This window comes from Petromyzon marinus, chromosome 12 (assembly GCF_048934315.1).
Source record: "Petromyzon marinus isolate PM22_M1 ecotype Great Lakes invasive population chromosome 12, UKy_Petmar_22M1.pri1.0, whole genome shotgun sequence".
NCBI lineage: Eukaryota > Metazoa > Chordata > Hyperoartia > Petromyzontiformes > Petromyzontidae > Petromyzon > Petromyzon marinus.
This window is the reverse complement of record NC_133678.1, coordinates 16,010,825-16,033,063: the sequence shown is the minus strand read 5'-3', so window position 1 is coordinate 16,033,063 and position 22,239 is coordinate 16,010,825. Positions and strand designations below refer to the sequence as shown.

Genomic DNA, 22,239 nt, shown 5'->3' with positions numbered 1-22,239 from the left:
ACTCGCTTCATCTCAACAACCGCCCTTCACCAATAAGTGGCAGTAACATCACCACAGCGCCTGTGCTAGGCTAGGTGCACCTTGAGGTCAAGTTAAGTGTTTAGGGCTCTCGCTGCTGACAGGTCACGGGGCAGACCCAGGTGTTATGGATTGACTGGTATAGCTGGCAGATGCACCACCTGTGTAGTGACTAACTCGGAGACACTAAGAGTTGGAGGCACTTCTTTACTAACAAGCACCATCGGGATTAACGATTCGTCTATGGTCGGTGACGTTACCCAGTCAGGACAGTTGGTAGGCTGCCTGACAGGTGACGCCCCGAGATGGTGAAGACGGAGACGACGACAAGAAGGATGGTGAAGACGACGAGAAGAATGACCAGAAGAATGGTGAAGATTTCAGCAACACAACGGGGCCTGGCCTGGCTCCGCCCCCGGCCACGCCCCCTTTCTAGAACTTACCAGTGGTTCTTGGTGTGCCCTTCTTGTGACCTTTCCCCTAGACCCCCCTCTGGTGTATAACCTAGCCTGCTGACGTTAGGGCTGCTGGAAGCTGCAGATCCCCTTCCCTGCCAGCAGCCAGCGCATATGCTGCTACATTACTATTCTATGCCACTACACCTGCACTCCCCACTGTGCCCAGTTGCTGCATTTTAGTTGCCCGGTGCTCTGCTTGTTATGAGTATTGCTCTTCTGCCTTCCGTTGTTGTTGGAGAGCAACTGTCTCCAACTGGCCAGTAGTATCCTTCACGCGCCACCTCCATAGAGATAAATCTTGTACAAGTCATCGGCAAGTCTACTCTGCTCCACATCTTCCTGTACTTGATCGGGCCATCTATTCTCTAAACCATGTTGTGCCCATTTAGCCCCCTCTATCTGGCAAAAAAAAAGCTGCTGGGCATTCGGTGGCTGGGCATGCAGGTTACATGACCCAGTCAACGCATCTTCACCTACCGTAGGAGTTTACTGATAGGCCTGTGGTAAGGTCTTTCAAGGATTTGTGAGCTACTCACACAATCCAGTCTTGTTAAATCCGGGATGAATCCGGAAAGCCTGAATGCTTCAGATCGGCGCAGATATTACTTTAAAGGGCACCACGTTTCGCAAGCATAAAGAAGGAAGGCCAAAACTGTAGCCGATAACACCCACATTGTCATCCGGAGTGATAGGCCGAGTATCTTCCAGACAGATAGCTTCAACAAAACACACACACGCTGAAGGAATTGCAAACAGTTTATTATTTACCAGCGCCATTGTGTACATTACCATATTTATTGTATAGATGCCTTTTTTTCTAATATGTTATGGCAACAACATTGAGCTCACATAATTGTCTGTCAACACTTCCCAAATATAATTTTAAACAATCTGAGTAAAACACACAATTACATATAATAACCTACTATTCATGTGTACATGACGTTTCATACCCAAAACGTATTGTGCATATTTCAAATATCACACCTTATGCCTGTACAATTAATTAACATATGTTTAACCAATTGGAAACAATGTTAAAATTACTCTTTAATAACAGATAAACATTTTCAATTTACAATTCCCAGGAAAATGCTCAATCAGAGGTCTTGCGTTCTTCCTTTGGCTCTGAATGTCAGTGGCGATGTTTGTTACTCAGCTACTCAAGCATCCCGGCTGATATCGAATGAATGCCTCCTCACCTCTCACAAGTTAGTAGCATTCTGACTCTTTGCCTGTAAATGACACGCATCACGGACAGCAAACAGTTAATACAACGTACGGCCAATGCCCTTACATAATGTGCACTACGATTGGTTTCCCATCATCCCTCAAAGGTTGATAAATAGACTACTACTTCATGGAGAAATAGAAAAAACCCTATAAACTAATTTTATTTACCAGGTAAGGCCCACTAAGCTATGTAGCTTTTTATCAGAAGAGACCTGTCCACAAATAATAGCTCGACAAAGTGGCTTATCATGTGGAAATTTATAGCATCCAAATACTCTAAACACATGTTTATAAATCTGGAGGGAAAACCGGAGTAAAATGCACGCGACCACGGAGAGAGAGACGTGCAATCTCCAAATAAATGGGCATCATGGTCAGAAATGAACCCACGACCTCCTGAATACCAGGCAAGGTAGTTCACATCTGGCCACCGCGGCGCCCTACAAATAAATAAGTGGGCTGTCCAATATGAGGATTGAGCAATTTCTACCACTGGCTCTGCCGGGCTGTAAAAGGGAGATGAACACTGCCTCGATGCTCAAATGAGCAGCCAGACATCACCTTGACTTTGACTAAACAATGGGGAATCTGAGCCGTAAGGATGGGTTCAAGGACTCTTTAGAGATGCAAATGGTGCTGGAAGTGTCGTGTGAGGAGACTGGACGGGAAGTGTCAAGTGGAGTAAGTGGGGAAGGAGGAGGGAGTGGAGGAGGACGACGTTGCATTGTTTATTACCAGCTTCATGCATGAGATGCACAGGTTTTAACATGTTTACAAGTAAAATTATAACTTGTACACGTGAATATTAATGTTTGACTATGCCAGATAGTGGAGGTCTTATGAAATAAATTTGGCAATATCAATCGGTGTTTAGAGCAATTTAAAAACATTCCCTGAATTTAATTTCCTAATGCACCCGCTTATCCAGTATGCAAGTACAAAAAGTCACAGAAAATAGTTAACTTCCCAATTCATGCAGTCTATGCTTCAGGAAGGGTTGCTGGGAACGAACGCCGATAACAACCATCGGGAGACTGCTGGTCTGGCCGTCGTCAATACAGAACAAGCCCAGCCGTGTGCATAACTCACATATGCTACATCGCCACAAATCCGCATTACACAAGGGATGGGGGCACGAGGTCAATGGGACCACTCACCTGAGTCGGGGGGAGCGAGAGGAGGGGTGGAAGGTGATTGGCCCGGGAGAGTTGAAAGGGAAAGGTACAGAGGGGTTAAAGGAAAAGCACGCTAGGTGATCGGTAATTTTGCCAGGCGACCCTCCGCGCGTGCATCGGTCCGTTCGAAAAATGCCTAAAGAAGGAACAACCACGCATCTGGAAGTCCTCTACGCGTGTGCACCAACATCGCGTTGTGCCCACCTGCTTGTGGGCAGCTCGTTTTTTATTCTTCCTCTTCAGCAGGAAAAAGGTGAGGCCCGAGGCGGCGAGCATCACCACGAACACCACCACCCCCGTCACCGCCGCGGGGATCACGATGTCTGAATCAGAGCCCCGCTTGCAGCGATCGTCCTTGTACCAGCCGTCAGCCAGGGGCGGGCAACTGCACGGCATACACAGCAACCCGGTTAGAAAGCACCAACTATAGTATTCTTATGTTACCAGGTCAAGCCCACTGAGCTGTGTAGCTCTTTTTCAGAAGCGACCCAGCCATCACAAATGATAGCTCAACCAAGTGGCTGATCGTGTGGAAATGTAGAGTGGCAGCCAATTACCCTAAACGCATTTTGATTATAAATGTGAAGGGAAAGAACGAAGAACCCAGAGACAAATGCACATGGTCACGAAGAGAACATGCTAATTCCAAATATATAGCAGGCGTCAGGGTTGCGATCAAACCTACGACCTCCTGCATACCAGGAGAGGGAGTTAACATCTCGCCACCACAGCGTCCGGCACGACACCTCATAGACAAGAGAGCACAGAATGGCATCATCATCATTGGCCTTAATCAATCCACTGCTGGATGAAAGCCCCCCCCCATGCAATCACCCCAATTACTGTACTCTCCTACAAGTACTCTTATTCCTCTCCCCTCTCATCTCGCTCTACTCTCCTCTCCACACTCTACCTCTCATCTCAGTCTATTCCCCTCTACACTCTCCTACCTCTCCCCTCTCATTTCACTCTACTCCCCTCCACACACTCTCCTACATCTCCCCTCTCATCTTAAGTGTTAAGCCACTGACGAGGGGCTTTATAGATTAGTACATTGGTCACGTATAAATAATATCATTGTAAACTGACAATCTTGGCGGGTGGTTTAGGGTTAATGATAATAATTCTGGTGTAACTCTACCATGTAGCGCCTAGGAAAACCTAAATTTTAGGTATTCAATGGATAGACTTACTCCCACCACAGGAATGTGCAATTTTTCCACCACTAGCTCATGGCTGTAAACAGGAGATGAGCAGCACTTCAATGCTCATTTGAGCCAGAAATAACTCTCGACTTGTTTTAAGGCTGTGTTCAGATATTTTAGTCAAATATTTCGCTCTACTGGAAGAAAAAACACCATTGTCACCGTTGTACACACACGCGCACAGACCACAGAGAAGGCAGTGCAAGATTAATCACTGCTGGCAGAGGACACCTTGATGGTAAAACACACGCAGCACAACACTAGGGGTACCTCCTTTCCCACTTTAGACCAAACTCGTACACATTTCTCAGGCAGCCGAAGGCTAAGCTGTAATATAGTTCAACACAATACCGGTACAGGACCTCGGTACAAATTAATTCCTGCCATCCAAACACCTATGCCAATCCCTGGATTATCATCGTCATACCCCGACAGGTGGCAACCCTAAGTCACACACACACACAAAAAGATAGAGACAAAAATCCCCGTATAGCCTTACCAGACTGTTGGGGCAAGTGTTAAAAAAATCGCACCAGGTAATCATTTGAGGCTGAGATGACCTAGGGGAGGCCCAGGACCACAGGTGTTGGCCATGAGCAGGAATCGAACCCGGGTCGCCATGTTCGTAGTACAGCGTTCTAACCGCTACACCACCGCTCCCTCACAATTGCACACACACGCATACACAGGGGTCATGATGCATATCTTACAAACAAAGAGCATTCCCATCTTGCACGAGGCAGACTCCGTCATTCAAACACTCCACATCCGTGCACGGGTCCAGAGGTTTGGTCTCGCCGGGTTTGAGTGTCGTCTGGCCGGGAATAACCGGCGGTTTGGCTGTAGCCGAGGGGCGTGGTTGCTCCGCGACCAGGTGGGCCACATCTGCAGTTTCAAGACATCATCATGATACAATTAGAGATGAATAACCATCGTATGTATTTCTTGGCATGCAAATTATCAGCGAGGCAAAAGAGGCAGCTGTCGCGGTGGTAAAGGGTGGCAGCGCGCTGGCCTTGCTGTCCCAGTTCGATGCGGTCTGCGGGCGCAGCAGTCGCAACGGCGCAAGATTCTCAACCACCGCACTCCTCGCCGCCTCTGTCCACCCGGCAGCGAATGCGGGCGCACCGCAGTCGACGGGCAGGTCGCGTGTGGTGGGGTCACGTGGGGGTGGGGTCACGTGTGGGTGGGGTCACGTGTGGGTATGCCCACCTCTTCCGACGCATCGGGGTCAGCGTGAAAGAGTAGACCAGGTACCCTCGCGAGCTTGCTTTTACGGCCTGAGCAAGCAGTTGAAGGCCCTGCACCTTTACCCTTTTCATGAGGCAGTATGAATGCATTATCATCAGCCATGATCAATCTACTGATGGATGAAGGCCATCCCAAGCCATTCACGGCACTGTAATATAACAATCATCTAGCGACTACGCTCGAGGTTATTTCGTCGTTCCACCTCTGCAAACTCTCCTGTTCCTCTCTGTGCCTCCCTCTCCCTACGCTCAGTCTCGCTCTCTCGTTCCTTCTCTCATCTCGCTCCTCTTCACTGGAACTAACTCCCACTGCAGCACACAGAGCAACCATCTTCACGAACCAGCTTCCGTTCCTCCCTTAAAACAACCCCATCTCTTCTACCCTAGCCCATCATCAACCTACCACTGCTACTCCCTGCCCCCGATCCCAACCCCGAATCACTACCCCTATCACTACCCCTATCACTAACCCTATCACTAACCCTATCACGACCCCTATCACTACCCCTATCACTAACCCTATCACGGCCTTCTGGGAGTGTGGAATTTTTACAGCATTGGTGCAATACTGTGCAAGCAAGCTCTGGACCGATGTCAACATTCAGTGTCTTATCATAAAGTCAGGCATGCTTTAGCCAATGCTGGTAAACTGTCAGATGTTTATTGGCAAGGATCCTCATCCGGAAACTCACCGTCTGTTCAAGCAAGCCCAACTCTGCTGTGTGAAGGAGGCAATCCTTGTATGCTCGTTTATTCCGTTCGCTATATTCCTCACGACACCGACAGTGGCGGTTTTGCTCTGCCGGTGTGGGTGGTGGTGCCTGGCGGGGAGCCCACCTGCGAAGGCGATGAGCACCATGAGCTCGTCGCCCTTGACGTAGTTGCGTGAGAGCAGCGTGTGATGCGACATGAAGCTGCTCGTTCCCAGACCGGGTCCCCGGAAGTACTTTTCACCGGACACCAGAGACCCCACCTTGTCTGGCCGGTCCCAGTAATAGTAAGTGGTTCCGTCAGCTGTGAAGACATCGCATTGGGTGTGGGGGAGGGGAGGAGAGAGTGAGGTTGGAGGGAGAGATTAGTCGTTGTTGTGTAAAAGCCGTCGAAGTCGATCTGTTATGATAAACATCGGCGTTTACCCACTGGCTAATCGCTGTACTGGAACGATCCTGGTTTGGTCAGGCAGAACGGCCACTCGTGATCGATTGTTTGTTGCTACTGGCAAGCATGCGATTGGCTGAAGGGCTTGCAAGGGGATTTAGGAGTTGAAAATTCAGGTGAGAGTTTGGTTAAATATCGCTGTGGCAGATTGGAAGGTTCCAGAAGTAGGAGGGGTCGTGAGAGGACATAAAAGACAGGAGATGAGGGCTCGTAGTCTGCTGGAGATCTCCCTACGGTTAACCTGCTGGTGGTGTAAACATCTCAAAGTCTGCTAATAACGTCGACCGTCAGCAACCCTACTCACATTAGATTCGATATTTGCCAATCTTAAAATTGGGTTTACACGCAGCAGCAAGCATCGCCCATGACTGGTAGACGAATGGCCACTTGCACGCCTGTGCTGAGTCACCGTGTGCAGCACAGGGACAGCTGCCATCCGGGGGTCCCGTAGGCTAAAGCAAACTGCGCTCTGAGACATTTCGTTATTATTTTATCGGCGCATTACAAATGCAAACTCAATTATTATAACACGCACGATCGTAATATTCAGCATTCAACATTAATCTAAGATGCATCCCTTATGTGGTGAGGAACAGCCTTGCCCCTGTGTTCTGGAAGGTGCTGTCACTTTGTCAGAATTTGGTGACATCTATTAATGTGCCGGTGTGCGTGTTGCTCATACTACGACCACTATTTACTAGTTATTTATTTACCAGGTAAGGACGTTTTAGCTTTTCGCTCATTTTTAAAAGCAACCTAGCCACAAATGATAACTCAACGAAGTAGCTTATCATGTGGGAATTTAGAGTATAAGCCAAAAAATCTAAATGCATATTGATGCATTGATCGGTGCTCACTAAAGGCTATTTGGGAGACCATTTGTCTTTGTGCGCGTGCGGTGCTCACGGTTGGTGCCCTCGTATTTCGGATCGGTGGTGACGCTGCGAGTACGCGACATCCGGTCCCCGACGTCCCAGTGCTGGTCCATCACGCTCATGGTCGCCTGCTTCCACGGGCAGGGCCAGGTCAGTGAGTTGTCCTTGTCGCCGCTCATCAGGTGGAAATACAGCGCCAGGTTCCCGGGATTGTCGCTGGTGCCATTGACGTACATGGAGATCTGGAAGTTGTAGCCTTCGCCGCTCTCGAACCGCGGGCTGTAGATCGTGCCCCCGGGCCCCGACGGCGACGACGCCAGAACTTGCGAGAAATTCTGGATACGCCACATGTGGGTGGGACACTTCACCTCCATGATGCTGACATCATCGATGGCTATGCCCCCTGGAGAGGTGGCCGAACCCTTCACTCCTTCGAACACCACGCGGAATGGCTGCGTCTCTGCCAGTGGATGGAAGACAAACTTCCACCGAGCGTCACTGAAATCTGTGATGCTCGGTGGGGGGGGGGGGGGGGGCGGGGGGACAGACACACGCGCAGGGCACCGAGTTGATTTTTAGTGGCGCAGATCCCATCTCACAATACTGGAGAATTGGTACTGCGCTCGTTTTTTTTTCGCATGGAGGCGCAGGAAACTAGAGACACGGAAAGCAGCCAGAACCGGTGGGCGGGTGGGTGAGCGGGTGAGTGCGGGAATAAGTGGGTGAGTGTGTGAGTGGGTGAGTGGGAGAGTGAGTGGGTGGGTGAGTAAGTGTGTGGGTGGGTGAGTGCGCTGTTGTGACCTACAGTGTCGTGGTTGAACACAGTGTGGTCGATGAGACAAGAGAGTCAGAGTCCAATGGACCGAATCCTCAACATGGCTGGCGCAATCATCGAGTGGATTTCACAGGAACAGTCACCACTGTAGTTGTGATACAAGAGTAATAAGGTGGTGACTGACTGCCAGTGGGCATGTGATCGGAGTGAATTGGCGAGTGTTGGATCGTCTCAAGCAACCCGACAGCTCCACGCTGTACAGGGTGTGGTGTTCGAGGCTGCAATGAAACGAGTGCCTCGAGGCGTCGAGCCGCAACGTTTGGTCTGCGTCGTTACCAGTGACCCCCATGACCTCCTTGAGCTCGGTGGAGTTGCCGACGCGCACGTGGACCCCGAGCTTGTCCCCACGCTGCCCACTGCTGCCGGAGTAGTAGAACTGTAGGCATTGGTCCTGCTGGCGCTTTGGAACCAGCGTCCGCGTCTCGAGTAGCCCACGGCTCCCGTTGGTGCCCACTGAGGTGTTCATGAACATGAAGCTGCCCTTCCCTGCAACGATGACCGCCCAACGCAGAGACGACCGTCCAACACCGCTCGACGTCATTAAACGTCCGATGGAGAATGTAAAAAAAAGAATAGGTAGACGATACGCCTCCTTCACATAGCCATCTCGCCATATCAACCATAAACGGTATTTTATACACATCCCATCAGCCAACAGGCCTTCCGAGAGTGCATTACTTCAGCGGCGTTGATTCATTAAAATCAAACTCTGGACCGGTTTCGACATTAATTGTCTCATCAGCAGAGTCAAGATCACTTGAACCAATGCTGAACTTGTAGATGTTTATAGGCAAAGACCCCCCTCTGCCTCTGTTAGACGTGGGTAGTTCAACACAAAACTCTACAAGAAATCATCAGTGTCGTGCAGAATATCGGTAGCAAAATTAATATTCAGGCCATACACCTCCTTCCCATAGCTCTCCCTCTACATTACAAATTAAAGTACAGTCTGTTCTCCTATAAAGCGTGTTGTTTTCATAATGCAAATTGGATCTAACGTGATGAGTGACCATAATTAATCCGAGCGAGTAGGAAATAAGTGGTTGTACGGCTGCCTCGGCATTGCATCGCACAAGGCAGGATTGCTGCTGGATGCTTCTCCAGATCCTTCGGTATTTCCCTCCACATTTAAAATCAACGTGCGTTTAGAGTATTTGGCTGCTATACATTTCCACGTGATAAGCCACTTTGTTGAGCTATCATTTGTGGTGAGGTCGCTTTTGAATCAGAGCTAGATAGCTCACTGAGCCTTACCTGCTGAAATAAAAATTAAATAGCTGCCTCGGGCCTCACCTTTTTCCTGCTGAAGAGGAAGAATAAGAAACGAGCTGCCCACAAGCAGGTGGGCACAACGCGATGTTGGTGCACACGCGTAGAGGACTTCCAGATGCGTGGTTGTTCCTTCTTTAGGCATTTTTCGAACGGACCAATGCACGCGTGGAGGGTCGCCTGGCAAAATTACCGATCACCTAGCGTGCTTTTCCTTTAACCCCTCTGTACCTTTCCCTTTCAACTCTCCCGGGCCAATCACCTTCCACCCCTCCTCTCGCTCCCCCCGACTCAGGTGAGTGGTCCCATTGACCTCGTGCCCCCATCCCTTGTGTAATGCGGATTTGTGGCGATGTAGCATATGTGAGTTATGCACACGGCTGGGCTTGTTCTGTATTGACGACGGCCAGACCAGCAGTCTCCCGATGGTTGTTATCGGCGTTCGTTCCCAGCAACCCTTCCTGAAGCATAGACTGCATGAATCGGGAAGTTAACTATTTTCTGTGACTTTTTGTACTTGCATACTGGATAAGCGGGTGCATTATGAAATTAAATTCGGGGAATGTTTTGAAATTGCTCTAAACACCGATTGATATTGCCAAATTTATTTCGTAAGACCTTCACTATCTGGCATAGTCAAACATTAATATTCACGTGTACAAGTTATAATTTTACTTGTAAACATGTTAAAACCTGTGCATCTCATGTATGAAGCTGGTAATAAACAATGCAACGTCGTCCTCCTCCACTCCCTCCTCCTTCCCCACTTACTCCACTTGACACTTCCCGTCCAGTCTCCTCACACGACACTTCCAGCACCATTTGCATCTCTAAAGAGTCCTTGAACCCATCCTTACGGCTCAGATTCCCCATTGTTTAGTCAAAGTCAAGGTGATGTCTGGCTGCTCATTTGAGCATCGAGGCAGTGTTCATCTCCCTTTTACAGCCCGGCAGAGCCAGTGGTAGAAATTGCTCAATCCTCATATTGGACAGCCCACTTATTTATTTGTAGGGCGCCGCGGTGGCCAGATGTGAACTACCTTGCCTGGTATTCAGGAGGTCGTGGGTTCATTTCTGACCATGATGCCCATTTATTTGGAGATTGCACGTCTCTCTCTCCGTGGTCGCGTGCATTTTACTCCGGTTTTCCCTCCAGATTTATAAACATGTGTTTAGAGTATTTGGCTGCTATACATTTCCACGTGATAAGCCACTTTGTTGAGCTATCATTTGTGGTGAGGTCGCTTTTGAATCAGAGCTAGATAGCTCACTGAGCCTTACCTGCTGAAATAAAAATTAAATAGCTGCCAGATGAGAAACGCGCGACTTCGCTCATTTACAGCCACGCGAGCACAACGACGACCTCTATGGGGGACTGGGGCTTATACACAAGGATTTGAGTTCTCGGCTTTAGCTGACGCTACGAGAGCCACACAGGGGTTGGTCCAATTAAACAATGCCGTGATATATTTACCCGGGCAACTTGTCAGGTGAGTGAAGTCTGAAGCGGGTCCATTGACAGCGGACGTGACTTGCTGCCAGTCGAGCGTGTCACCGGCTCCCTGGATCATCCCGCAGATGTTGAGCTCCTCAAAGTTGCACTGCTCCATGAACGCAAGCGATCGAGCTGCTCGACACAGAGTCGACAAGGACAAAGATTCTCCCCGAGAGCCTTAGACTGTTGGGGCAAGTACAGCTAGCGAGCACCTACCAAGGCCGGTGGTGAGGTGTTAATTACCTCGTCTGGTATTAAGGAGGTCGTGGCTTCGATCCCAACACTGACGCCTGTATAATTGGAGTTTGCATGTTCTCTCTCTCCCTGTGGTCGCGAAGATTTTTCTCCAGGCCCTCCAGTTTCCCCCTCCCCCTACCCCCCACTGCTGCTGATATATTTCCACGTGATACGCAACTTCTTTGAGCTATCATTTATGGCCAAGTTCCTTCTGAACAAGAGCTATGTAGTCCCAGTGGACCTTAAATTTGGACCCTGGCCTACTGCTCGTTTGGAGTGGCGTCGTGGGATCTTAAACGCCCACTGTCAAGCAGACCGCGTGTAGTATTCACGGTTTACATGCCCGTGGCATTAATCGGGGCAGGCATGCCGGGTTCAAACCTCGAAACTTTGCAACGAGCGGCAAACGCCGCATCGCGGAGGTGGCTACGCTGAGGGACACAAGAGGCAGCGAGGGAAGTTGGCGGATCGCGTGAACGGTCGTGAATCGACCACCCACGCCCCGTGGCCGCCGTGGCCGTCGTCTCCTGGTTAGCCGGAGTGCTGTGACGCTACGGCAAGGTGGTTACATTTCCATTCTTTGATTATTGACAATTATGTTTACGGTTGTCGAGCACAAGGCCCACAAGGCCCAGAGCGTCAAGCGGCCGGAAACAAACAGCATTATCAACGTTGTGACGTATGAGAGTCAACGCGTTTTGTGAATTGAGCGAGGTTATTATTGTGATTATGATGGTTATAAGAGCCCGGGGAAAGAGACGATGATGACGACGGGAGTGGGGAGTGTGCGACGTGGCAGGATCTGTACACTAGTTTTGTGTGACCATAGAGAAGACGTCACCGCGTGTCGACGTTCCCTTCGCCCCGCGTGAGGCCTCAGCCGTCCGCGCACCACCGACCCCCCGTCGTCCGCGCGCCCCTCACTGCAGTTGTAGAGGCGGTTGAGCTTCTGGAGGTCATATTTGCTGAAGTCGGAGCGCTGGCCGATGACCTGCATGAAGTCGGGGATGCGCGTGACGATGGTGGGCTCCTCGGCCTTCTGGAAGGCGCTGGCGCCGTAGTGCATCATGGAGGAGTAGTCGTAGGGCACGTTCTGTAGATCCGTCACGTCGTCCTCGTACTTGTCAAAGTTCCCTTCCCTGCCTGCGAAACGCAACCACGCACCATGCGGTTCACACAGTGCGCAGGCACCATTACAATCACAGCCCATGCGGATGTTCCGGGCGAGAACGCTGGATGGGACACGTGCGTGTAGGAGCAGGGAGGGGAAATTGAAGAAAACGAGACACGGAGGGACACGAACGCCACACTCGAGAGCTAGTACACTGAGATGGATGTTAACATAGCTGCTGAGCACACACCCAAGGCCAAAACCGTAAAGTGTCCAGCCACAAACAGCACGAGCATCGATGTCGTAATATGCAGATATGAGTTTTTAAAGACGGTCACTGCATCGCTCGCTTTCAGATGTGCTTCTGCGGCCGTTTGTAACGCTCTTCCTTCTGATACTAGGAAGACACTGTAACTATGCACTTTTAAATCAGAAAATTGAAAACTGACTTCTTTTGAAGTGCTTTTTGTGTTGATTTTTTTATCCTTCCCCCGCACCTCCGATTAGCGCGGTTCACTACGTACAGTGCAAAAGAAGCTCAACATACGCCCATTAAATGGGCGAGGTTAAAGGGGACGACGAGGATGACGATGACGATGGGAGGGGATTCCCAACGTGGAGCAGTGTGAAGAAAGCAGCAGAGACAGACAGAGAGAAAGGAGAGAGTCACTCAAAGTCGTTGCTCGGAGCGAAGGCCGTGCCCGGGCCCTCACCGTTCAGGATCTGATCCCACACGATGGTGACGTAGTCGTCACGGTCGGCGCGCGACTGCTCGTGCCAGAAGCCGAGCGCGTGCAGGAACTCGTGCTCCACGGTGCCCAGGCGGTCGCAGTTGGCGCCGATGGAGAGCTCCTGCTTCCCGTAGTGAAGGTTGCCCACATAGGACCAGCACCTGTGGGACACGGCGACCGCGGCACATCTCAGCTGGGTGTCGACGCGGCCCAACGGTGGCACGCCCCGCGGCCCCTAGCGGAGGTTCAAGGATCGTAGGCCGCCTTGGCTAATGCTGCCACGCACATTCACTGTAAAACCTTGCACGCCATCCGACTCGCTCGGCGGTGGACGTTAAGGGTTCCAAATAGTCAGAGTGAGAATTTGTATTTATCCTGGAGAAATCCGATGAGCTATGAAGCTCTTTTTCACAGATGTCTAGTCGGGGCATAGGGTCAGAAGGTTACAACGCCAAACGATAAATAAAACGATAGGAGTGCAAAGTATAAAAAGGTAATAAAATCACAAAAAATGAATATGTAAAATAGTATATAAGTTCGAATTGCATAAGTACACCAATTCCCAAGCTTGGGAAAGACAGCAAAGCAACAGCTAGAACAGACCCAGACCACACCAAGACAACACAGAGTCGCTCAATAAAATTGCACATTAAAATGTGGGTAGGGATGAAAGTTACAAATTACATTTGCAAATGCAGTTGTATGACGTCGTTTTACATGAGCAGTCGGCCATTGTGCGCTGGCGTCACAATCCACATTCGACGAATTACAAAAATTTACACCGTAACTTCGTTCACTGGGATCCACAATTAACGAAGTTGCGGTGTGGCAGTCTACGGAACAAGGTGGCAGCAGGAGTGATGATGGGCTCACGTCCAGGGAGGGTGCGTGCGTGAGCCTCCAAGCAGCTGCGCCGCCTCCAATGTGGTACTGTGTGTGATGGGCAGCGTTTACGTGTACGGAGAAGATGAGCTAAATTCCAAGCATGCTTGAAGTTACGTTGAAAGACAGAGAGAGGAACGCGTGGATTGGAGAGCACAGGCAGGGCGATGGACATCGTCCACACTGTGAAGGGTTAGTGAGCGTTGCTGGGGCGGGACGCGTCGTGGCCAGAAGGGACAATAGTCGACGGTCGAGACTAATAACGGAGCGGCAGCCAAGGAATGGAAAGCGTCTGAGAGGACAACCGCTGGGGAGATGGAGTGATGAGATCAGTTCGTGCGTGGGTGCCACCACCTCCTCTCGCGATCCGCGAGAGGTGGCGGGGGTTTCAGGCCATCTAGCAGTGGATGGATCATGGCGAACGATGGTGACGATGGTGATGATGACGATGTTGGTGGTGTGGAGAACGTTAGCGTAGCGGTTAACGCACTGTGCTACGAACCCGGCGGCCCAAGTTCGATTCCCGCTCACGGCCAACACCAGTAACAATTATCTGAACTGGTTCTGGGCCTCCCCTAGGTCAATTCAGCCTCAAATGAGTGCCTGGTGCGGTGTGTAAACATCGACACTGGGGAGACGAAGGCAGTAGGTCATGGTGCTGGCCACCCACCCCCTCGTGTACCGTGCCGGCCTTCATAGGTGCTCGCTAACAGCACTTGCCCCAACAGTCTGTGAATGTTTTGATTTAAAGCTTTCGTGACTGCAGTGATTCATATTCTTGGTTCTTTCGGTAAAGTCACGTTGAAGGGAAACAATAAAATAATAAAATATATATAAAACAATAAAATTCTCACGACGTTTCGACTGTAACACAAACAGTCATCATCCAGTGTGAAAACCAACGGCAAGAAGCATTTGAAAAAAGTGGCGGTTTGTATTTATTAATTTATTTGCAAACGCTTTATTTATTTATTTTGGGGCAGTGTTTGTACTTATTTCTTTTTTAAAACGTTAGCGCCACGGATAGCGATTTGGCAGTTTGTTTAGAAGGACGAGTCCATCTATGTTTGGAAAAGAGGAGGGGGGAGACGAAAATTTAATGTATGCTGTCTGAAAGCCACCGTAAGCGTGAACAATCAATTAAGACCTGAAATGGTTTATCAAATCCTTCCAATGAATGCTAAGCCAGAATCCATCTTCTCAGTTGAAATTGTTTCTGTGTTTGTATATGTGGATAGCCACATGAACGAATCTCTCATGGTAGCCCGATGGCTTGCAAAGAACCTCTGTCTTGGAGAAGTCAATGTCATGTGAGCCTACTGAATTATAACAGTGATCTGCCACGGCCGAGGTGTTGGTCCTACCGTGTTTAAGGTCTGCTTTGTGTTCACGAATGCGGTCCGAGACATGTCGTTTGGTTTCTCCAATGTAACTACTACCACCGAGGCAACTTAGTTTGTAGACACCAGGGAACTGTATGTCCGGAATCACATCTTTTACAGACGGAACCAGATCACGGATTTTATGTAATGTGTTGAAACGGAACTGGATCTTGTGTTTATTCAAGAAAAATGAGCGTTTTGAATTATATAAATTAAAAAAGAGGAATGACATTGTAATCCTCTCAGCCGACAAGGGCAATGCTACTGTCATCATGGATAAAATAGAATATAACAACAAAATTAAATAATTACTCAACGATGGTAGCTATACAAAAATAAAAAGAGATCCCACCAACAGCCTCGTCACACAAACCAACAAAATAATTTCTGATTCAACCGCATTAATTGATCAAACTACACAGTTTTCGTTGAAACCTTCTGCTGCCAGGCCACCAAGATTATACGGCTTACCAAAAATACATAAAGTAGATACACCCCTTCGTCCCATCGTCTCTATGATCAACTCCCCCACCTACAAACTGGCTCGTTCTCTGTCTGAAATCCTGCGGCCTTTCCCTGGAAAAACCACCTCTGCGGTACAAAATTCTACTCACCTGGTATCGACAATCAAGGGTATTTCCCTGTCCCCAGACGACCTGCTTGTCAGTTTTGATGTAGTTTCCTTATTCACCAAAGTTCCTGTACCTGACACCATCGCAATCATTGAAGACTTGGTTCATCAAGGACTAAACACTGAGGTACCCCCCCCCCCCTGGTGAGACACTGCTTAACCAATACATACTTCACTTGGAATGGAACTTTCTACAAACAAACTGAGGGCACCCCAATGGGCTCCCCCCTATCTCCGGTTGTAGCCAATATTTTCATGGAAAAATTTGAGACTGACGCCATCCAGACTGCCACTCTGCGCCCAACCTTATGGAAGAGGTACGTGGATGACACTTTTGTCATCTGGCCACATGGCCGGCCTGCTCTAGACCAATTCTTCGACCACATCAATTCTATACACCCAGCCATCAGATTTACCATGGAAGTCGAAAAAGATGGCAAGCTACCTTTTTTGGATGTCCTAATAAAAAGAGACCTGATGGTTCAATGAGCCACTCTGTCTACAGGAAAGCTACCCATACGGATGCTTATCTGAAACCGGATTCCCACCACCATCCATCACAGAAGAATTCTCTCATCAAGACTCTGCACCATAGAGCCCAATGCATATCCGACCAGGAACACATAGGCAGTGAACTCAAGCATGTACACCAAGCTCTTAAGGCTAATGGTTACTCCGACTATAGAATCCGCAAAGCTATCACTCAAACCATGAAGGACCCTCTTGAGGAGCCTTTCAAAACCATCAATTTACCCTACATTGCGGGGATCACAAAAAATCTCCAAAATCTTGAATAAACACAAGATCCAGGTCCGTTTCAACACATTACATAAAATCCGTGATCTGGTTCCGTCTGTAAAAGATGTGAATCTGGACATACAGTACCCTGGTGTCTACAAACTAAGTTGCCTCTGTGGTAGTAGTTACATTGGAGAAACCAAACGACATGTCTCGGACCGCATTCGTGAACACAAAGCAGACCTTAAACACGGTAGGACCAACACCTCGGCCGTGGCAGATCACTGTTATAATTCAGTAGGCTCACATGACATTGACTTCTCCAAGACAGAGGTTCTTTGCAAGCCATCGGGCTACCATGAGAGATTCGTTCATGAGGCTATCCACATATACAAACACAGAAACAATTTCAACCGAGAAGATGGATTCTGGCTTAGTATTCATTGGAAGGATTTGATAAACCATTTCCGGTCTTAATTGATTGTTCACGCTTACGGTGGCTTTCAGACAGCATACATTAAATTTTCGTCTCCCCCCTCCTCTTTTCCGAACATAGATGGACTCGTCCTTCTAAACAAACTGACAAATCGCTATCCGTGGCGCTAACGTTTAAAAAATAAATAAATGCAAACACTGCCAAAAATAAATAAACCGTTTGCAAATAAATTAATAAATACAAACCGCCACTTCTTTCAAATGCTTCTTGCCGTTGGTTTTTCACACTGGATGATGACTGTTTGTGTTACAGTCGAAACGTCGTGAGAATTGTATTGTTTTATATATATATTATTATTTTATTGTTTCCCTTCAACGTGACTTTACCGTAAGAACCAAGAAGTCTGTGAATGCTATACGGGGGATCTTTGTCTTTGACAATGGTGGTGGTGGTGGTGAAACGTGAGATAGTGAGAGAGTTACCCGCTGCCTTTGATGACTTGGATGTACTCTCGCTCGCCAGCCCAGGGCTTGAAGTCGATACAGGTCTTGAGTCGGTACATCTCAAACGCTTGCATAATAACGCCCTTGGCATTCACGTCTAAATGTACAAATCCAGACCCAAACCCTTGCTCATAAATACATTTTGGTCTTACTCAATACACGACATTCGCATTGCACCACCGCCTTCGTTGGAGACCCCGAGATAGTTGTCACTTGGCAAGATGCAAGGGTTGCCACCTGTCCGGCAATTGGCGTCTGTGTACGGCTGGCAGGTATTGATTTGCACCAAGGCAGTGATATATGTTAACTACCTCGCCTCGTATCCAGGAGGTCGTGGGTTCGATCCCAACCCTGACGTCTGCTGCATATTTGGAGTTTGCGTGTTCTCCCCGTGGTCATGCGGATTGTTCTTTGAGTCCTCCGGTTTTCCCTCCATATTTAGAATCACGCGTTTAGAGTGTTTGGCTGCTGCCATCGTTTTCAGGTGATAAGCCACTTCGTTGGACTATCATTTGTGGCCATGTTGCTTCTGAAAAAAGAGCTACACAGCTCAGTGGACCTTGCCTGCTAATATAAAAAAATAGTTTAATAAAAAAAACATTTGCACAGAGATCTGGCACTGGCGTTGTTGCGTTGAACTTTATTGTTGCAATAAACTGCGCAGTGTTGTAAAAAGAGGAGACGGTGGCAGCCCTGCCAGAAACAAACACTTCAGCATCTCCGCTGTTCTTCACCGTCTTTGTGTTCCACAATTATCTGCCGCAGTCCAAAAGGGGTGAACAGAGGCGTGTATCGTGTTCACCCATCGTAGCAGAAAAATAAGCGGAGCAAAATATCGTTGTCTTGAGGGATGCTCATGGGGCGTGGAGGTGAGGCCCCTCCACATACGAGGTTCCCAGAGGCATACGGCAACAGCTAACGTTGATGAATGTACCGTACTGATGAGTCCTAATACGAATGAAATCGGTGTACAGCTGTGTCCTTGTTTCAATGCTGCCTGTTGGGATGGTGGCCACGTTTTTTTTATTAACTCTGTAAGTCGGTGGTCTAAATGACCACCGAATGTTTCTGCTGTAATGGGTGTTCTGGTCATCTTACAAACATGAATTGCAAGTTATGGAAACACGAGACAGATTTGGAGCAATTAATGCACCCATATATATACACGCACACAGAAGGCCATGTGTCAAATACGTCCACTTATTGGCGTATCGTACCGAGCTCGCATTGTGTCGCAATAAAAACACAACCATTGAAATGCGTCGAAGGCACTGGGAAATCGGCGCGACTGACCAAGGCTGATGTCCAGGTAGTAAGGGATGGTTTTGGGCCATCGGTAGCGGTCATCACGGACTGCACTTCGACCTCTTGCATACACCTTACAGAGCACAGCACACGCAGCCACACACACAGGGCGCATCCAGAATACATTGCGGCGCACGCAGTGGCGTAGTCAACGACATGATTAGCTTCGGGGGCTGCGAAAATCGGTCAAGTAGGGCCCCCCAATGTTGTGATTTGTTTCGCACTATCGCACTCAGGCGATTATATATCGCGACTCCCCTTGCCTCATCACATCATGAAGCATTTTCATGAAAACAATTTATTCAAACCGCGTTTTGAATTTTTGTTCTTTCACACTGTTGTTGAAAACACATCTCGCGGTGGGTGTCAAGGGGGCCCCCAACTCATAGCTTTGGCCACGGGGGGGAGGGCAAGGCACCCCCTGCCTACCCCACGCGAGCGAGCGACGCTACTGGGCCCATGGCACTCGTGACAAACGTCGACTCGCAACACGGCGCCGCTCTCACTCGGACGCAGCGAACGACGCAGAGGGGGCGAGGAGGAACCACAGACGAGCGGGGAGGGCAACAGCCACGCGGCGAGGGAGCCGACGTCAACAATTTCCCAAGCTCTGCGGTCCTCTAGTCATGAAGCTGAGTCATCGGCCAATTAACGAGCGTTGACATTATTCACATCGTTGTGCGTGTTTAACCCAGGAGAGTCTCAAGACTCCGTGTGAGGAGGGTGCTGGCGAAGTTGTCGCAGTAGAGATGCGACGATTTGCTGTTTCTCATTTACCCAGCCATGCACGACGTCACATTGACCATCTTACTCACGATGTTACACTACGAGCGGACGTGCCCCGTGCGGAATGGGCAATCATCAGGAGCAGCATCTTTATTTAGACTGCAGGAGGAATCCGATGAACTGTGAAGCTTTCTTTTCATAAACAACTTAACAATCCTAACAAGGTGGTACGTGCGATGTAGATCACACCACAACTAAACGTACGGCAAGGCAAATTAAGTTGCATGAAGAATAATCTACTCACCTGGTCATACGCAATGTCTCCCTCAATCAGGTTCATATCTGTAATCGATCGCACACAATCAGCCCGACACCGCGTACATTGCAGTCAGCGAGCAACGGAGAAGGTGACGTGCTGCTAACCGTGGGGGTGGGTGGAGATTGGTGCACAGTGGAGGCTGCGTTAATCTGCCCAATGTTGCCCACGACCGCAATGCGCGGAACCCGATACGGCACACGTGGATTATAGGAGTGGTGGATTATAGGAGTGGTGGATTACAGTAGTGGTGGATTATAGGAGTGTGGATTACAGGGCTGGTAAATGATAGAAGTGGTGGATTACAGGAGTGGTGGATTACATGAGTGGTGGATTACAGGAGTCGTGGATTACAGCAGTGGTGGATTATAGGAGTGGTGAATTATAGGAGTGGTGAATAATACGAATGGTAGATTATAGAAGTGTTGGATTTTGGAGTGGTGGATTATAGGAGTAGTGGACTACAGGAGTAGTGGATTATAGGAGTGGTGTGTTGTATATTTTGTGATACAAATTTTTGTTAAATAAATTATCTACAAAATATTGGGGTTTGTTCGTCCGGGATCTCCTGCAGACAGTCGATGCATGCATTATTACATGAACCGCTGTTGTGTGTGTGTTCTGAACTGGCCTGGTGGTACCTGACAGTAAATGTGTTAAAAGTCGCACTCTGGGTCGGATTGCCAGAGTAGCTTACGTCACACATGATATGCTAAAATTAAGATAGTCTCCTTGAGTCTTTACAAATACTTTTTTTAAAAACACGCTTTCATGAAATGTACCGTACGAGTAATGGCAGAACTCTACCACTCCGAAGCTTGCCATAACGTAAGGGACCGTGGTGATTTACAGCCAACGTGAGTTGAGCGTGGACAAAAAGACCCAAGCCGAAACATAACATATAAAAAAGATTGTTTTAAAATATATATTTTTCTTTTTTGTGATAGAATATAGTATTGTCACCAGTATGACTTAAGTATATCAAGTTTGCTGTCGATAGCACATTGGGAAGTGGGTAAAAATTGAGTTACAAGATTTGAGGATATGACAACAGACAGAGTTGAATTAAATAAAAGCGTGTACAATAATAATAATAATAAAAAATGACTTATGATAAGCGGAATTCCGGGTCGAAAAACTGGACGTTTGGTTTCGGGTCAGAGGACCGGGATATTTAATTGATTTTAGGGAATCAAGAGGAAGGGAAGAGAAATATTGTGAACTCGCATTAAAACGTACGGGTCGGTCTGATAAAGGGCAGACGAGACAAAAAAGAGACTCGCGAGGGCGACCCGTGCCACGAAAGCATGACCGGCGTGACACGCACGAGAGCGATGCCTCGTCAATCACAGCAAGTCATGGGACCAACACAAAAACACATAGCAAGAGTGAATTAAAAAGCACACACACCCCTCATCTGACGGGCACAGGGAATATGTTAAGAGCAAGACCCAACGCAAGAAATTAAGTCACTGACAAAGCACGAGCCAAAAAGACTAACGAAAGGGCTAATAATAATTATCACACCACATAATAACTGCACACACAACGAGATCACACACAATATAATTACACACACATTAATCATTACGTTTTTAACACACATAATTAATTACACTTAACACACGTTTTTTGTTTGTTACACTTAATTACATATATTAACATATGTTTTCATTAATGTAAAATTTTTATCATTTTATTATTTGACAATATTTAATTAAATGTTAAAAATGTAATCACAAAATATACAAGTGGATTTTATGACTGGTGGATCACAAGTGTGGTGGATTACAGGAGTGGTGGATTACAAGAGTGGCAGTAATTGGAGTAGGGATTGCGTAGGTGGATTACAGAAGTTTTGTTGCGTCGTTGTAAAAGTGGCAGCATCGTGAACATGGAAACTCACCCTTGTTAACGTCAAATATGTCCCATTTTTGACCTTCATCCACATCTTTCTCTGAAAAAAAAATAATAAGGTCCAGAGTGGTCATCACATTGTATTTTACCTATGATGCGAGTGACATTTGGGGCGTTGCGAGATGCGGATGAACTTGACGATTTGGCTGCGAGTTAACGCGCCAGGCCAAATGCACGGAGCGGCTTGTCACGGTGTCTCACGCCGGCATTCATGGCCACAGACCACCGAAACCGCGGCACTCACCCACGGTGCGCTGCCTGTCCTCAATAGACTGTAACGAGAGAGAGAGAGCGCGCACAGCTGCATTAGTCGCAATGCCTGCTCGGTTATTGGTTCACAAGCAGAGAGGCTT

At 48.3% G+C, this 22,239-nt stretch overlaps 1 protein-coding gene across 6 annotated transcripts in view; it reads right to left on the bottom strand.

The window, feature by feature from the left end:
- Positions 1-1,219: 1,219 nt before the first annotated feature.
- MEP1B (meprin A subunit beta) overlaps positions 1,220-22,239 on the bottom strand; it is a 52,635-nt gene continuing 31,615 nt past the window's right edge. For 3 of the 6 annotated variants that reach the window (XM_032952587.2, XM_076066690.1, XM_032952586.2), the window contains exons 2-15: positions 22,131-22,158; positions 21,876-21,926; positions 19,958-19,995; positions 18,916-19,000; positions 17,602-17,719; positions 13,033-13,211; positions 12,133-12,351; positions 10,951-11,103; positions 8,484-8,693; positions 7,404-7,877; positions 6,177-6,353; positions 4,800-4,974; positions 3,089-3,269; positions 1,220-1,711 (exon numbers count right to left, since the gene is read on the bottom strand). In XM_032952587.2, the coding sequence (XP_032808478.2) occupies positions 1,682-1,711; positions 3,089-3,269; positions 4,800-4,974; positions 6,177-6,353; positions 7,404-7,877; positions 8,484-8,693; positions 10,951-11,103; positions 12,133-12,351; positions 13,033-13,211; positions 17,602-17,719; positions 18,916-19,000; positions 19,958-19,995; positions 21,876-21,926; positions 22,131-22,158 (2,118 nt within the window). In that variant the 3' untranslated portion in view covers positions 1,220-1,681. The remainder of the gene's footprint in view (positions 1,712-3,088; positions 3,270-4,799; positions 4,975-6,176; positions 6,354-7,403; positions 7,878-8,483; positions 8,694-10,950; positions 11,104-12,132; positions 12,352-13,032; positions 13,212-17,601; positions 17,720-18,915; positions 19,001-19,957; positions 19,996-21,875; positions 21,927-22,130; positions 22,159-22,239) is intronic. The other 3 variants (XM_076066693.1, XM_076066692.1, XM_076066691.1) reach the window with 1 other exon arrangement.